Genomic DNA, 19,164 nt, shown 5'->3' on the forward strand with positions numbered 1-19,164 from the left:
AGTTATAAAATAAATAAATAAGTCATGGGGCTGTAATGTACAGCACAGAGAACATAGTCAATAATATTATAATAACTTTGGTGACATAACTAGACTTATTATAGGGCCCATTCAGTAATATATAAAAATATCTAATCACTATGATGTATAACACCTAAAACAATAGGATACTGTATGTCAATTATATTTCAGTCAATCAATCAATCAATCCTCAGTGAGGTCCATTGTTCTATGGGGAAAAAAGGGATCAAGTTGCAGAAAAGCAAGAGCACTGATGAATGACTCAGCGTCACTTTAAATCCTGTAATAAAGCATAGACTGCTTCTTACCCTCCCAAAAATGCATTGACAGAGTAGTACTGTAAGATCAAGAGTAGCTTAAAATAAGATTTTCCAAAAAATTAAAGTATAATTTCTTCCAGGGAAGTGTTAATTTGTCTACTATGAGAGACTTTTTCATTTAATTATAATGAAGTAACAAAGTCTAACATTACTTTTCAATATAGTCAGTGGGGAAAGAACACCAGAAATAAAACACAGAACTGAAATATTATTTTGTTTTACTACAGTTCAAATCAATTTTACCTCAATATATAAATTGGAAACCCCCTCATAAAGTTGTTCAGTAACAAAGCAAAAAACCTGTTTTTAAAGAAATATTGGCAAAAGGTTCATTAAACTATTATCATCATTGAAAAATAAAAGCTTACTGGAAAGTCTTTATCCAGTTCATTTATCTGAATAGCAAAATTATCCGGAAATACTCCTTCTTTACCATTAAGTTCACCCTTCCACCAGCCAGCTTCTCCAGTCTCCTATAATGCAAAATGAGGAATAATTAAAATAACTGGGGTTATCTTTAAATAAGAAAAAAGTTTACAACAAAATGGGAAAGTACTGAATTCCATTATTTTTACAAGGAAAAAAAAGGGCTAAACAGATCATAAGGTCCTCCTAAAAGCAAATATTACCCACATATTACTTCCAGCAGTATTATAAAACTGGGTTTCATTTTTTTAAGTAAGCCAAATAATTTTAAAATTCCGTTTACAAGGAGAAAGGAAAAAGGAAAGTGGAAGAGGAGGTGGAGCAAGAATATGATTTTCTAAACTGTATCTTACTTAACATTCTTAACATTTTATATACCAAAAAACAAGCACATTATTCATTTGCCTTAGAAATTAACAAGATATTCTACAATTCTTTCCAAATACGCCCCCCCTTCCATGAGAAATTGGGTGATTATCAGTCCAAAACTATGGATATTAAAAATCACATACACTAAACCATCTGATAACAAAGTCAATTTAAAACAAAGGGAAATTTTTTAGAAATTATTCTATATGGTTATAACAAAACCAAAACATTTATAGTTTTCTTCTATTACAAATAGTAACGGGATTCTGCCCAGACCCAAATACTCCTGGGTTTTCTATTTCTTTTGCCATAATTTATTCCAAGTTATAAAACTACTTCATTCTTTGAAATAGCTGCATCACTTTCCACTGTATGGTTTTATAAACATTTCCATATTGATGGAATTTAAATTGTTACCTTCTTTTTCTTCTTTTTCTTTTTATGTCATTATTATTTTTTTTAGGAGTTTATTTATTTATTTGACAAAGAGAGACACAGTGAGAAAGGGACACAAGCAGGCGGAGGGTCGGAGAAGCAGGCTTCCCGCCAAGCAGAGAGCGTGATGCGGGGCTCGATCCCAGGACCCTGGGACCATGATCTGAGCCAAAGGGAGATGCTTAATGACTGAGCCACCCAGGTGCCCCTCTTTTTTTTTTTTTAAGATTTATTTATTCATTTTGAGAGAGAGATCAAGCAGGGGAAGGGGCAGAGGGAGAAGATCTCTTTTTATATTATAAACAACAAACATTAGATGGGGAAAAATGTAATGAGGTGAACTAGGAAGTGAGAAGAGAAACCTGGAGGAGCTGAAGTTAGAGAAAAAACACACGATGGTAAAAATAATCCCCAATAAATCAATTATTAGATAGACAAGAAAAATGTTCTCAAAAAAAAGCCTTTCTGAGCACTTATTACGTGCCAGGTTCTCAAAGTTCCAGCTCCTCTAGAGCTTACATTGTAGGAGGAATGTAAGAATGAATAATTAAATAATGCACTGAAAAACTGAGAAATAGCTTACCTTACTTATCAAGTAGATTATCTCTCCCTCTTTAAAAGAAAGCTCATCTTCATTAGTACTTTCATAGGCAAATAATGTTCTACAATATTCCTTTGCTAAAATAAAGAATGTAAATAATGTAGTTTAAACAAATTGATTCTTTCAACAATACTTATTAAGCCTCTACTTTGTGTAAAAAAATGCACACTAGAAGCTATTAAAGATGAATGAATAATTTTGGCCAATACTATACACTGAATTAAGTAATAATTTCATTAATCCATGCACTCAAATAGTTACTAAGTGTCTACTATGTTCTAGGCGCAGTTCTAACTGCAGGGGGATACATGAGTGAACAAAGCACACTAAAATCTTTGACCCTGTCGTACTTACATCTCATAGGATCTAATATTCTGATCAAGCAGTACAATGTTAACAAACATCTTCAAAAAATCTAATAATGTATTGGAGCATGCTTCATTCCCAATATGCAAATTTTATTCAAAAACTTACCTTTAGTTTTACTTTCTGTGTCTGTTTTTGTTATGTCCACACTCTGTGCTTTGGATCCTACTGACTGTATAACTAAAGGCTGGAATAGAAAAGGATGGTATCAACTATTTTAGGTGAGAATTAAGATAATATTCTTAAATAAAATTTCCATTTGCATTAGCCAGCTTTCCCTAACGATACCTACAGCCAGGTTAGTAATGTGACTGACAACTCTGTAATGAAAAGACAAAGATGACATAAGCTTTCCTAAATGATAGCTCAGAACTTCACATTTTTAAAACTCCCTATCTTAAGGATAATACACATTCTCTGCTACCCATAATACAGTACTGTAATTTAATTTTAAACCTCTAAAATCAATAAAAACAATAGCATCTGGGACACCTGGGTGGCTCAGTCAGTTAAATGTCTGCCTTCAGCTCAGGTCATGATCCCAGAGGCCTGGGATCGCCCCGTGGGGCATCGGGCTCCCTGCTCGGTGGGGAGCCTGCTTCTCCCTCTCCCTCTGCTGCTCCCCCTGCTTGTGTTCTCTCTCTGACAAATAAATGAATAAAATATAAAAAAAAAAATAGCATCTGAAAATGTACTGAATACCAATCCCTTAGCTAAACACTTAATATACATTATAACTTAATCCTCAAAACAATCTGCATAAAGTAAGCACTATTATGTGCTCCTTTTATAGATTAGGAAGCAGTTAAGTAACCTGCCTACAATAACAGTAATTTAGTAGTGGAACCCAGATCTGAATCTAGTAAAGTCTGACTCCAGAAAGTGGCTCTTAAACAACAGCACTAAACTTCCTTATGATGACATAGGGAAGAAAACAAAGTCTTTATACTTCATTGCTGCTATCTGAATAAAAATACCTAGCTAATGTTATAACCTCTGTAACTATAGTCTAGGAGAAAATTTTACCTTGTAAAGGACTAAAGTAAATCCTTCATACTAGTGTTTTCCTTGACTTCTCTCCCCAGAAAAAACATTACATTTGACCTTAGCTGTCATTAGTTAAAAATCTAAATGTACCAACTACCTATCACTGTGTGTTCTGTGTATTTTAAGATACTCACTTTAATTTCTCCCAATTCTACCCATCATTTCTTCTAATCTGATGTCACCCACAAACATAGCAAATGTGCTCTCTATCAATTCCTGGGTCAGTGATCAAAGCAAGGCTCAAAAGGCCATCAATACAGGGTAACCCTGAGACAACTCTCACTAATAATAACTCTTGAGTAGTGAACATTTTAAGTGGCATCTGAAAGAGTACTAGTGTAATCATTAATTAAATAAAGTTATTTGATATAAATCATAAGCTTTAGAGTTAGAAAGGAGCCCCAGATTATCTAATGTCCCTCATAATGCAAACACTGCTTCTCCAACATTCCTGGCTCTTACATGGCTATACAGCACCATTCCAAAACCACAAGAATTCCAATCTTCACCTTTAAAACCAAGAATCAATTAGGCTCCATAATCTTACTGCCAGACAGTCTCAGAGCTAGGAGAGGGTAGGGTAGAAAGTACAAGTTCTCTTTCCTGAATCCAAATCATTATTACATGAAAAAGTATGTAGCAAGCTGGGAAAGAAAAAATATGTTGAAACTAACCACTTTAGAAGAAAACTTGAGAATATATTTCACCAACCAAAACAGTCTTATAAGTGAAATATAGCTGAACTAGGCAAGCAAATACTGAAATACTTAAAATTCTTAAGAGTTAAATACAGACATACAACTGAGAACTAAAACGAAACAACACCCTAAAAGTCAATGGAAAAAGCTCCTATCTGAAATAAGTAATCTGTATCTCTAAGGTGTGAGCCTCAGAAACAATATAGCCTTGTAATTAGTGTTCCAGAAATTGTAGCTATTTTCCCCCAAAACAAAGACTTGTGGGTTTATTTTAAAATCTGTTATTAATTTGGAAGGAAAAAATAAAAAGGATCTCACCAAGTGGTAAAAAATAAAGTAAAATAAATAAAATCTGTTATTAGATGTTATAATTTATGGTACATTAATTTTGATTTATTTCACAATGCCAGTGAAATACTAATGGAAAATAAAGTTCTCCATACACTTAGAGAGAGATTAGCAAATTTCACCATAGCAGACAATCCAGAGGAAAGTTAAGTAGAGCCTAATTAACTTAGTATCTCATTGTGAATCCATTTTAAAATGACCCATGTTAGGCCTATTTCAAATTAAAAGAAAAAATATGTAATTTTAGCTTTTAAAAGGCAAAGCAAAAAAAAAAAAAAATCGCCTTTTCTATTTTTACCTATGATAACCAAAAACTCTAAAGTTTCCACTAAGAAAAGTTGGTGTTAAATTTACCAGTAAATGTTCTCATTTTAAAAGAACCAAATATAAACATTAAAGTAATCACTATAAAGTTGCAGTTTCTCAGTCTTCTCATTCATAACCAATTAGTGATCTCAAAAAAGGAAATATAACAGAGTTGCAAACTTTTACATTTTAAAAAATACTTAAGGAGAGAATAAGTGCAGTTAATCTAGAAGTTCAACATTATTACCTTTTCTGTTTTCTTCTCTTCTATTTCACTACCAGATGTTCTTGTCCTAAGTTTCACAGAGCCTTCTTTAAAAATATCTCCAAATCCAATTCCTCGAATTTTCTTTGGCTGTGTAACTGATCCAGGTGCAGTTTCATTCCCATTCCCCGGAGACGGTAAAGGTGAGGTAGTCCCAGTCAAAACAGTTTCTGAAAGAATAATTTGTTTTTGAAGAATGTAGAATCACAAAGATCTTGACTTTCCCCTTCCATACTGTTTACATTCTATACCTCCTAATTAAAAATGGTAAAATAAAAATTAAAAATTAAATGACAGACCACTAAAATATCCAATAAAGTAAAATTCACTTAAACTGATTATTTTGGATATTGTTTTAAACGATAACAATTTTAGGAATATTTAGGTAGTAAAATGCTAATTTAGAAATCCAAGAAGTCATATTATACAAGTTCCTTAACAAAAGCATGTCAAAATTCACAGCTCTTAGCCAAACATGACAGAGCTGTGAATTTTGACATGCTTTTGTTAAAGAACTTGTTGCACAAAAATTAATCATTTTCTAAAAGTTTTGTACATAAGATTCAATCTGATCAAAGTAGGGGAGTTTCCAAATACAGCAACTAGTAATATTAGCAAATTTTTATTTTAAAAAGTCCATTTTCATTCTTAAAAGTTTAAGATCATTTTAACTCAGAGATGAATGAAGTCTAAATTTGAAACAATAAAAATTTAAACTACAATAAAAAATTTTTTAAAGAAATTTTAACATTATATAAGTAAGAAAGTTGTTTCTACAATCTTGCTCAGCAGCAAAGGATCTTATTTATAGGCTTTAATGAATTTATGAACAACCCATGGAAAATTGTATGGGTATTTTTTGAGCTTATTTTTCTGGGTATAAGAAGCATATCTCTTATCAGATTCTCAAAAGGCCTTATAATCTAAGAAAAAGTTCTAGAGTGTATCATCCAAGAAAATCCCAGAAACACTTCAGAATGGGGTTGAGGGGTAGGGAAAAACACATGATATCAGTTCACTGAACTAAAGGAGTCTGTTGAAGTTTAACAGTAAGAATAACAACAAGGTAATTAATAAAAATGGTAGTTACATTTATTCAGGGCTTAATCTATGGCAGGCACTTGCTAAGCACTGTACATGAATTATATCTAATTTACATAATCATTCATAGGCTTAACATTAAGAACTATTATTCCTCATTTTGAAAATAACTGGGTAAAGAGATATTAAGATTCCCCCCCCAAAAAAAACCTTTCCAAAGCCATGTATGTAGTAAGTAACAAAGCCAACATTTGAACTGAATTCTAGATGATCCCAGAACCAAACATTTTAATTAGATTAATAACAATTAATAATCATTAATAATAATGGTTCAAACAACAAAAGCCTCCACTCACGTATCTGAAACATTTGAGAATTAAAGCAAACAACTTTTAATAACTTAAATGTAATGCTAACAAGTACAGTGATCTATTCTAACCACTTTCAATATTAGCCTAAGCCACATATCTTTTTGTAATATATTTTAAATTAGTTTATTAGAATGTTTACATACAATAAAATGAACCAATTTTAAATGGACATTCCAATATCTTTTGACAAATGTATGCACCACGGAACCACAACAATCAAGATATAGAACACTTCCGTCACCCAAATGGACATTCATACACCACCCTCATCAATCCTTCCTAAGTTCAAGCTTCAAGAAACCTTGATTTTCATTGTTACTACAGGTATCTGAGTTTCAAATAAATTTAATCATACAGCACATACGTCTTGTGTCTGCTTCTTTTGCTAGGCAGAATGTATAAACTATATCCATGCTGTTCCATGCATTCCTACTTCAGTTCTTTTTATTGCTGATTGGTATTCCATTGTACAGATATATCACTATTTATCTAACATTAAGAATGTTAACTGCAGGGGGGCACCTGGGTGGCTCAGTCATAAGCGCCTGCCTTCGACTCAGGTCATGATCTCAGGGTCCTGGGATCCAGTCCCACATAGGCCTCCCTGCTCAGTGGAAAGCCTGCTTCTCCTCCCACTCCCCCTGCTTGTGTTCCTGCTCTCACTATCTCTCTGTCAAATAAATAAATAAAATCTTTAAAAAAAAAAAAAAATTGTTAGCTGCAGGTTTTTCATAGATGAGCTTTGTTCAATTTATAAAGTTCCCTACTGTTGCTATTATGGAGCTTTTTTAGTGAAATTAAGTATTGAATACATAAAATTCTCTTTCTGCATCTACTGAGATGGCCATCTTTTAAGCTGTTTATAATACAGTATATTAACTTTTGAATACATGGGATAAACATCATTAATTATAATATATAACCTTTACATATTTTACTTTTGAATGAATGGGGCAACTCCCTTTAATCATTATGTATAACCTTTACATATTTTGCTGGGCTTGATGTGCTAATGCTTTGTTTTGATTTCTGTGTTTATGCTCATGAGATAATGGTTTATAATTCATTTTTTCATGACTTCATCAGATTTTTAGATCAAAGAAATACCAACCTAAGAAATCTGAAAAACTCTGTGTAAGGTTAAATCCTTAATAGAATTCAGCAGTATTTTGTGTGAAGATTTTTGATAATGAATTCAAATTTCTTCATATGCTACTCAGACTATTAGTTCTATTTCTATTTTAATAAGCTGTATTGTTCAAGGAATGTGTGCATCTAAGTTATCAAATTTATGAGTATATTTTTTCATTATCCCTTTAATGTCTGATCTGCAGTGATACTCGTATCACTGGTTATTACTCAATCAGACATTTCCTATCTGATTATCAGTAATATTTTTTCCTTTTTTCTCTGAGCAACCATTAGAGCTTTAACAATTTTATACCTTTTTGAAAAACTCAACTGTTGAATTTGTTGATTTTCTTGAAAGTTGGTTTGTTCTTTATTTCATAGTTCTTTGCTCTCATTTCCTGACTTCTAATTATTTCAGGTTTACTTTACTCTTCTTTTACTGATTTCAGATAAAAACTTATGATTATTGACTTTTGTTTTTTTCTAGTATTAGCATTGAAAGCAATAAATTTCTCTATAGGTGCTGTTTTACCTGCATTCCACAAATTTTTATTGTTGTTTCCTTTTTTTTTTTTCATTTGAAAAACCAGTTTAATTTCCCTCACAATTTCTTCTTTGATCCACAGGTTATTTATAAATATTGCTTAATTTCCAAGTAACTGAGAATTTCCCAAGTATCTATTCCTGAAATACTTCCACTGGGGTCACAAAACCTACTGTGTAGGACTTCAAACCTTTTAAATTTCTGAGACTTGCTTGATGCCCAAACATTAAGGGTCTATTGGTAAATATTCCATGTACTTTTCAAAAGTATGCATATTTTACTGTTATTGGGTTAACTATTTCAAAACATCAACTAGATCACTTATTTGATCATTTGACTCTTCTATATCCTTACTAATTTTTTTCTCCACTGGTTCTATCAATTAATGAGAGAAGCATGTTCAAATCTATGCATAGATTTGCCTGTTTCTTTCAGTTCTGGCAGTTTCTGTCTCATGTACTTTGTAGTTCTGGTATTAGGTTATACATATTTACAACTGTTACGTAATTTTTATGAATTGACTCCATCATTATGAAATGTTTCTTTTTAACCCTTTTTCCTTTGTATAGTAATATATCATTATTAATGTAACCATTCTAGATTGCTTATGCTTTGCACAGAATACCCTTTTTCTTTCTTTTAACCTGTATCTTAATACATCGAGCAAGTTTCTCGTAGGCAGCATATTATCCAGTCAACTGGCCTTTCAATTAGAGTTTTTAGACTTTTTTTTTTTTTTTAAGTAGGTGACATGCCCAGCGTGGAGTCCAGTGTGGGGCTTCAACTCACAACCTTGAGATCAAGACCTGAGCTGAGATCAGACTTAATGACTGAGCCACCCAGGTACCCCTAAACCATTTAATTTTAATGTAATCACTGATGTGGTTTAAATCCATGATCTTGCTGTTTGTTTCCTATTTGCCCAGTTAATCTTTGTTCCTTTTTTCTTTTTTCCTTTGGCATTAACAAGAGACTTTATTTTTTCAGTTCTGGAGTCTAGAAGCCCAAGATCACAGTGCCAGCATGTTGGGTTGTGGTGAGATCTCTCTTCGTGGCTTACAGATGGCTGCCTTCTCACTGTGCCTTCACAAGGCCTTTCCTCAGTATGTGGACATAAAGACAGTGGGCTCTGCTGTCTCTTCCTCTTTTTTTTTTTATTGAGATATAACTGACATATAACATTATATTAGTTTCAGGTGTACAAATAATGATTCCTTATGTGTATATATATTGTGAAATGATTACCACAAAAGTCTAATTAACATCTATCATCACACAGTTAACAAATTTTTTTTATGATGAACTTTTAAGATCTACTCTCCTATGACTTTTAAAATATACAACACCGTTTTATTAACTATAGTTACTATGCTGTACATGACATCCCCAGAACTTATTTAGGAAGTTAGTGCCTTCTAACTACCTTCATCCATTCCACCCATCCTATAACCTCCGCTTCTGGCAACCATCAATGTGTTCTCTTGTATCCCTAAACTTAGTTTTGTTTGTTTTTAGATTCCACATCTAAGTGAAATCATACAGTATTTGTCTTTCTCTGTCTGACTTATTTCACTTATAATAATGTCCTCAAGGTCCATCCATGTTGATGCAAATGGCAAGGTTTTTCTTCTATTTTATGGCTGAAAAATATTCCATTGTGCATATATAAAACACATTTTTTTATCCATTAGTAAACAATGCTGCCATGAACACAAGGGTGCAGATATCTTTTCAAGTTAGAGTACTTCTCTTCCTCAGGTAAATGACCCAAAGTGGAATTTCTGGATCACACAGTAGTTCTAATTTTCTAAGGAACCTCCATACTGTCTTCACTAGTGGCTACACCAATTTACATTCCTACCAACGGTACAGGAGGGTTCCCTTTTCTCCACATCCTCACCAACACTTCTTGTCTTTTTGAAATAGCCATTCCATCAAGTGGTTTTGGTTTGCATTTCTCTGAATATTAGTGATGTTGAGCACCTTTTCATGTATATATTGGCCACCTCTACATCATCTTTGAAAAAATACCTATTCAGATCCTCTGCCTATCTTTTAATCATGTTTTTTGAGTTGGATGAGTTCTTTATATATTATGGATATTAACCCCTTATAAGATATATGATTTGCAAATATTTTCTCCCATTCCATAGGCTGCCTTTTCATTCTGTTGATGGGTTCCTTTCTGTGGAGAAGCTTTTTAGTTTGATGTAGTCCCATTTGTTTATTTTTGCTTTTGTTGCCTTTGCTTCTGGAGTCAGGTCCAAAAAATCATCTCCAAGACTGATGTCAAGGAGCTTACCACCTAGGTTTTCTTCTAGGAGTTTTATGGTTGCAGGTATTCGTTCGAGACTTTAATGCATTTTGAGTTGATTGTGTTTGATGTCTCTCTTTTTTAAAGTATTTTTTTAGCATTTCATTTTATTATTAACTTATTAGCAATTCCTCATCGTTTTATTTTCTTAGGGGTTGCTCTAGGCTTATAATATGCAACTTTAACTTGGCCAAAAACCATTCAAATAAAATTATACCGCTTCACGTGTAATAGCCTTACAATAATAGGTACATTTCCATGTCATCTCTTCTGTGTTTACAGCTACTGTTGCCATGTTTTACTTCTACATAAACTATGTTTCCCATAATATATTATTTTAAAGTCAATTACCTTTTAAAGAAATTTAAAAATGTAAAACAGTGTTTTATACTTATCCACATATTTACCTATATTTCTGTCACTCTTCATTCCACTTATATAAATACAAGTTTCCACCTGGTATCATTTTGCTTTTTTTTCCTAGAGAACTTTAATTCTTTAGAGTATAGCAGGTCTGCTAGCAATGAATTCTCTATTATTATTTGTCTGAAAACTTTATCTCACCTTTATTCTGGATAATATTTTCACGAAAATAGAATTCTGGGTTGACCACTTTTCTTCTTTCAGCACCTCAAAGATATCATTCCATTGTTTTCTGCCATACTTAGTTTCTGATGATTATCTGTGGTTTTTATCTTAATTCTTCTCTACTTAAAGTACCTTTTTCTTCTAATTCCTAAGATTTTCCACTTTACTGTTTATTTTCAGCACTTAATTATAATGTGCCATTGCAAGCCCTGTGTGGGTGTGTGTGTTTATCCTTTTTGAATTTGTGGATTTATAGTTTGCATCAAATCTGGGCATATTTTAACATTCTTTCTTCAAATTATTTTTCCTGACCACCTTTTCTCTACTCTTTTTCTCTAACTCAAGCTACACATGTTAGACTATTTAAAATTATCCCAAGTTTTCTGCAGTCTTTATCCTGTTAGTGCTTCATTTCGGATGGAGTCTATTGCTACGTGTGTAAGTTTCAATTCTCTTTTCTTCATTCTCTAGTCTACTGTTGAAATTCCACAAGAAGGAATTCATTACAGATATTGTGTTTTTCATCTCTAGGAGTTAGTTCCACTTGGTTCTTTTTTAATGTCTTCTATTTCATTCATTACATTCACATTTTCTATTACATCCTTGAGCATACTGAGCATTTTTATTATAGTTATTTTTAACATCCTTGTTGCGAATTCCATCATTTCTGGTTCACTTTCTATCAACTAGATTTTCTTCCAAACTGTGGGTCACATTTTGCTACTTCTTGATATACAGCTAGTAATTCATTTTATTTAATGTTGTTGAGGGCTAGATCTTGTTGTAATCCTCTAAAAACCAGTGATTCTTGGGGCCCTGGGTGGTCCAGTAGGTTAAGCGTCCAACTCTTGATTTCAGCTCAGGTCATGATCTCAGGATCATGGGACTGAGCCCTGCGTCAGGCTCCATGGAGCCTGCTTAAGATTCTCTCTCTCCCTTTCCCTCTCCCTTTGCCCCCACCCCCCAAGAAAATTTAAAAAATTAAAAAAAGTTTTAAAATAAAAAAACAGTGATTCTCAACCTGGGGTGCTTTTATCCCGCAACGGATACATGGGAACATCTGGAGACAATTTTGGTTATTACAACTGAAGAGTGCCACTGATATCTAGTAGGTTTAGATCAGAAATGTTTATAAACATTCTATATGCACTGGATAGACACCCCCTCCCAAAGTAAAGAGTTATCCTGCCCAAATGTCACTAAGGACAAGGTTGAGAAACCCTACATTAAAGAGTACTAATTATGGGGGCACCTGGGTGGCTCAGTAGGTTAAGCATCTGCCTTCAGCTCAGGTCATGATCCCGGAGTCCCGGGACTGAGCCCCACATCAAGCCCCCTGCTCAGTGGGGATTCTGCTTCTGCCCCTCCCCCTGCTCCTTTTCTCTCTCTCAAGTAAATAAATAAAATCTTTAAAAAAAAAAAAAAGAGTGCTGATTTTTTTTCTGGCAAACAGGCAAGTACCTGCATATTAGTGTGAAGCCTTCTCAGGGTAGAACTAGAATAGCTTCCATTTGAACACCAATCTACCCTCACTTCACCCTTCCACTGAATTGCCCATGTATTCAATAAAGTCTCTCAAAACCAGATGGAGAGAATTCAAACAATTCTTGATCTTGTGTAAGCACTGGAAATTATTCAGGTTAATCCCAGTGATTTATTTTTCTTCACCAACTATTCATGTCTAAGCTCATGGGGTTTCACTCTATGCATTCACAGATTGATATTAGCCAAACACTCAAGGAAACCCCCTAATCACACTGTTGAAGCGCTTTCTCTCCTCCCTCCCCCAACCACCCTCTCTCTTTCCCCAAGTAATCAGCTCCACAATTCTAACTACCCTGGATTCCTTGAACTCAAATCTCTTAACTCCTCAACAAAACTGACAACCTTCTGCTGAGGTTCACCCTTTTGGCACTGCAGTCCAAAAATTAGTTCCTGGTAGAAATTCCGGACAATGATAGGATTTTCCTTGTTTCCCCTTTTCTCAAGTATCTCATTCTTGTGCTTCCTATTGTCTGAAAAAATTTGTTTTCTATAATTTGTTCAATTTCCCGGTTTGTACAGTAGGAAGGTAATTCCACTGTCTTACCTCCTCACTGCTGAATTGTGTTCTAAATATTGTAATATACATCTGCAATAACCAGCTTATCAGACAAAACAATATTCAGACACAGAACAGTGTGAGGTACCTACCTGAAAGGCTTTTTTGAAACAATCTATGATATTAATAAGCTGCACATTAATAAAGGCAACATCATCAAATTATTCTAAGGTACGATTTTCAGTTTTTACAATTATGGCCATAAAATGAAAATTTTATTTTAGATTTAGTGACTGTAAACTTTACTGGAGTCATTAAAACATATCATTAAAATAAATGGCTAGATATTAAAAATATCTAAACACGAAGGATAGGCTAATTACTTTCAGCTCATTGAAAATTGTCAAAACTACTATAATGACTATTCTTTTTAAGATTTTATTTATTTATTTCACAGAGAAAGAGAGAGCGCATGAAAGAGCACAAGCAGGGGGTGCAGCAGAGGGAGAGGGAGACGGTGAGAGGAGCAGAGAGCCTGATACAGGGCTTCATCCCAGGACCCCAGGATCATGACCTGAGCTGAACGCAGATGCTCAACTGACTGAGCCATCCAGGTGCCCCTATAATGACTACTGAATCGATGGCTGGAAGGCAGCACAGTGCAGTAATAAAGCACATGAACTCTAGAGTCAAATCATATCACCTCCTCCACTGTATGTGCCCAGTTTCTTCACCTATAAAACAGGATTCTTCATAGGATTGCTATGAGGATTAAATAGATTACTATAAAGTGCTTAACAGGGTCTGGTTCAGTGCCTATGATTTTTGAAGAGTTTAAAGATGTATTGCTGAGCACCATTCAAGCAAGAGACAGCATTATCACATAGAAGAACCAAAAAATAAAAGGGAAAATGTCTTAACTACTACAAGGAAGAATGGGTGAAGAAGGGGTAGGAGAGAAAGGAAAAGAGGTAGATGGGGAAAGCGGCCAAACAGGAGGTTTTATAATCAGACAAAAGAGAAATCTTACCTATATGGTATTCCTAATATTTTTATGCCTATATACTTTATCTGTCAGATTGTCCTTGAATTTCTAAGTTTGTAGAAAAATTATATCTACATTTTATGTGTGCTACTGTCAGTCAAAAAACATAACAAGCAAGTGTTCCTATTAGGCCTAAAATTCTTTCTCCCTTTTTCATTAAATCTCTATAAGCAAAAGCCACTAAATGTCTTGTACCTCCGCATAAAATGACAAAAGAACCAAGAGTCCCAAAGTAAAATCATTGGGAAAAAAAAACAAAACAAAAACAAAAAACCAAGAATCTTTATGTGAACTACACTGAGTGCTAAAGTAGAAACTAGATGAAAATACAAAGCATTTAATGGAAGCAATCCAAGTTCACTATTAAACTAAATGGGAACTCATGTAGAATATCTTAAAGTAAAATATGTAAACCAAGTAGAAGGACTTAGAATCTAAAGTTGCTGGCACAAATTCCCCCTTTTTACTCCAAAGAGTATCTTTTACCATCATTCAAAGATTTTAAAAATAATCCCACATTTCCTAAGAAAATGTTGCATGTGTTTTAAGTAGTTAAAATCTGTATTCCTTAGTTCCTAAACAGAATCTTTAGAAACAGCATCTAGCTATAACCTAATTTATAAAGACTCATAAAATATTACCAGTAAAAGCATCAAAGCCCCCAACAATTTTCCTTACAAAGCTGTTTACTTCAGGCTGTTCAAGGTGAATGCTAATGTGGAACTACAGACACCACCTTAAATCCCGCAGACCAGGCTGCAGGCCACCGAAGTTCGACCCAGCACCTTTGGCACGACCAGCGTACACCGCCATCACACAAGCTCCTGTGCCCCACCAGCAATAAGCACTGTCTTCTTTTTCAGAGCTTGAATAATCAAATTAAAACACTGTTCACTTCTCCTAAGAGAATGACTATTTCTACCCATAAGAAACCAGAACTTCTGAAGAACAATCCATCAGGGTTTCTTAAACATTTTATGCCACGCATCCCTCCAACAGCCCAGTGAAGCCCAGAGGGATGCATGGCTCTAACATTTAGCTACTGGGACCCTTTTAATCGCCTCAAAATTCTGACCTCTCATTCTTAGCATCTCTCCTCTTTTATAGAAAAAAATTAGAAATCAGACATCTCTCCCTCAGCTTCTCGACACTAACTCTGATGTATCGCCAATCAATTGAGACTAATGATACCTACAATATGAATCTCATTCCCTCTACCTTCTGGGTAAATCCTGTTCTGATGATAAATCCCATTCTTCCAAATATGCATCTTCAACTTCTTCCTCTGTACTTGTTCTTTGCCATTAGCATTTAAAAATGATCAAGACTTTTCCTTCTTAAGAACAAAAACATTCTTGAATATGTTGTCCTCAACTGCTGGACTGCTTTATACTTCCTTTCTCCACTGCTCTCCACGCCCCCCAATCAACTCAGCTTCTGTCCCAATCACCTTTCTTTACTGTGCTTATCCAGGTCATTAATGATCTCTCCATCCCTAAATCCAGGATTACATTTTCTCTCTTATCTAACTTATCTTAACTTCACAAGGAGCATCAGACATTACTGTCTATGTCCTCCCTGAAAAACTCTCTTTCCTTGACTACCACATACTCATAGGTTTTCTCCTGGCTCTCTCTCTGTGCCCTCTTGGTCTTCTTTTTAGTAATTGTATCTAAATCCACACCATAAATGTTGCTACATAGGATTCGGTCCAGAGCTCTTTTCTTCACTCTAGACCGTCTCTCTAGGTGATCTCATCTAACTCCTGCAAAGGCTGAGACAGGAATGTTCCTGACACCTTTAAAAAACTATAAGGAGACCAACATGAACAAAAGGGAGAGTTAAGTAGGAGACAAAGTCAGAGAGGTAGGGGAAGACATTGGGGGTGCCAGGTCAGAGGGCTCTGTAGTCAATTTAAAAAGACTTTGATTTTTACTCTAAGTAAAATATGTACCTACTAGAGTGTGAGCACATTAACATTCAGGAAGCAGGTAATGGCAAATTAAGAACCCACTGCAATTGTACAGCAAAAGATAACTTACACCAGGTAGAGGCAGTAAAAGAAAACAGTTCTATTTTTAAGATTTTATCTGTTTGAGAGAGAGAGAGAGCACGAGTGGGGTGAGGGGCAGAGGGAGAGACAGACTTCCCGCTGAGCAGGGACCGTGATACAGACTCGATTCCCAGGACTCTGGGATCATGACCTGAGCAGAAGGCAGATGCTTAACCGACTGAGCCACCTAGGCGCCCTAAAAATAGTTCTATATATTTATTTAGTAGGTAACAAAATCTGTTAATGAATCAAGTGTGGAATGTGAGATTAAAAAGAGTTAAAGATGAATCCAATTCTTTGGTTTAAATAAAGGAACAATGGAGTTGCCATTAACTCAGATGAGGAAGACTGTATAGAGCAAATCTAGGTAGAGAAAAGGACAGATGACCAACTTTGACTATCTTAAATTTGAGATGTCTCATAGACATCTAAATGGAGATTTTTATAGGTTTAAGATGGGGAGAAGACTTTATACAAGGGAAGAAAATACTGGAAGCTGTAGTCACTGGCTTTACAGAATATGGGGGGAAACTGAAAGCAGGTCCTACTTAGCAAATAAAGTGGAATGTAAAAGATGATATAGGACACTCTAAACAAAAAGGGTTACGTATATCTGACAAAATGAAAAAGGAGTCATTTCATTATAAAAATGGAAACATAACTTCTTTACAGAAGCAAAGCTTTTCCTGAAATTGAATATTAGAAGATATTTACCTAAATAAGTAAAATAGACTAAAAAGACTATAAAAATACCAATTAGAGACAGAGTATGTTACACTTCATTAGGGCATAGGAATAGTGGACATCAATTCTGTAAATAATGCATTAGATGGAACTCTTAAATCAAAGCTTAAAGATCTGTATTCTTTTATCGCAAGAGTTCTAAAGTTCTTATAAAGCACTCACTTCCTGGCATTCAAATCAATATGCAAAAACTTTGTGCCTAAAACTTAAAAGTGTTTTTTTTTTTTTTTTAAAAGGGAATTATAGTGTACTTCAACCACTGACCTCCCCCCCCATAATCAAAGCTCCACATTTAGAATGCAGTGTTATTTTAAAAGGGTTAAGTAAGCAAGGAAGTACATTTTTAACAGACATACTTCTGCAAAGTTACTAAAATTCAAATAAGGCTGAATAGTGCAAGAAAGTACCCAAAGTATTTATAATTATAAAAATTTAAAATAAAAATTTATAAATATAAAATGTAAAAATATAAAATATAATAAAATTTAAATTGTATTTCTTTTGCTAGTGGTCCCATATAGCCTTAAAATTCTGGGGTGCCTGCATGGCTCAGTTGGTTAAGCGTCTGCCTTTGGCTCAGGTCATGATCCCAGGGTCCTGGGACAGAGTCCCTCATAGGGCTCCCTGCTCAGCAGGGAGCCTGCTTCTCCCTCTGCCTGCCACTCCCCCTGCTTGCGCTCTCCTCTCTCTCTCTGTCAAATAAATAAAATCTTTAAAAAAAAATTTTTGTACATATTTTAAGAGCTGAGTTTACATGGCATCATAAACATCATTTCACCATAAGCTTTAATTCATAATAATTTTTTGAGGCGGGGAGGGGCACAGGGAGAGGGAATCAAGCAGACTTCATGCCCAGCACAGAGCCCTACACAGGGCTCAATCTCACAACCCTGAGATCATGACCTGAGCCGAAATCAAGTCGGACGCTTAACCAAGTCAACCAGGCACCCCAAATGTTAAAAATAAATATTAGAAGATCCAATACCTATGAAACACATAAACAAAAATATGCATCAGAAGTAATTCAGGGGACAGTCTGCTAAGTAATAACTATACCACTATGTTTTCTGTACTTGTTTGTTCTCAATGTTTTTACACATCTTCAAGACATGAGTTCTGACTTTAGAATACCAAGTATTCTCAAATAAGTAGAATATAAAATAGTGTATGTTTTTATGACTCTTATATATCTTCCTATCTAAATGATTTTCTATATTTCAATGTAATCAGCAACTGCATTGAAAGAATGATTTCTTTTTTTTTTTTTTTTTTAAATTTTTATTTTTTTTATTTTTTTTTATTTTTTTTTAAAGATTTTATTTATTTATTTGACAGAGAGAGAGACAGCGAGAGAGGGAACACAAACAGGGGGAGTGGGAGAGGGAGAAGCAGGCCTCCCGCGGAGCAGGGAGCCCGATGCGGGGCTCGATCCCAGGACCCTGAGATCATGACCCGAGCCGAAGGCAGTCGCTTAACCAACTGAGCCACCCAGGCGCCCTTGAAAGAATGATTTCAATGTCCCAACCCCACTCCACTATAACTCCCAGTATTAGGAATACAATAGTTACCCACAAATGCTAAATGATCAAGCCCCTAATTTTAAAAGCACAGTGCTCCATGCAAGTAGGTTAACCAACCATAGCAGAGACTGATTCATCTACTCTCCCTAGGAATAACCCGTACCATGTCCTTGCGCTCCAGAAAACAGATGACATAATCAACTGGTATGAGGGCTACCTGTTCCATATATAAATTACTAAGTTTTTTTTACACTATCCCCCCCAAAGTGTTGGCCCTATAAAAAGGCACATAATGACATGAGAGAAAATATAATACACCGGAATAAAAATTAAACAGATCATAAGCTATTCATTTTTTGGATCCCTACAGTAAGCAGTAAGCAAACAAAGAAAAAGAACAGTCTCTGTCTATAAACAGCTGACAGCCTATTGGAGAGGAAAAACATAAACATGTGAATAGCCATACGTGCCACGATAAAAGTCTGCATAGACTGGTCAAATGAACTTCAACAAGGGTGTTATGGCGACTCAAAAGAGGAAAGGACTCTCTCTGTAACAGCTTCACCACGG

At 34.7% G+C, this 19,164-nt stretch overlaps 1 protein-coding gene across 1 annotated transcript in view; it reads right to left on the bottom strand.

Moving 5' to 3' along the window:
• The window catches only part of CD2AP (CD2 associated protein), a 133,481-nt gene that overhangs the window by 49,971 nt on the left and 64,346 nt on the right, over positions 1-19,164 (bottom strand). The window contains exons 6-9 of the mRNA XM_036110581.2: positions 5,185-5,372; positions 2,647-2,725; positions 2,155-2,249; positions 710-814 (exon numbers count right to left, since the gene is read on the bottom strand). Of these exons, the coding sequence (XP_035966474.2) occupies positions 710-814; positions 2,155-2,249; positions 2,647-2,725; positions 5,185-5,372 (467 nt within the window). The remainder of the gene's footprint in view (positions 1-709; positions 815-2,154; positions 2,250-2,646; positions 2,726-5,184; positions 5,373-19,164) is intronic.

The sequence above is a fragment of the Halichoerus grypus genome, chromosome 9 (assembly GCF_964656455.1).
Source record: "Halichoerus grypus chromosome 9, mHalGry1.hap1.1, whole genome shotgun sequence".
NCBI lineage: Eukaryota > Metazoa > Chordata > Mammalia > Carnivora > Phocidae > Halichoerus > Halichoerus grypus.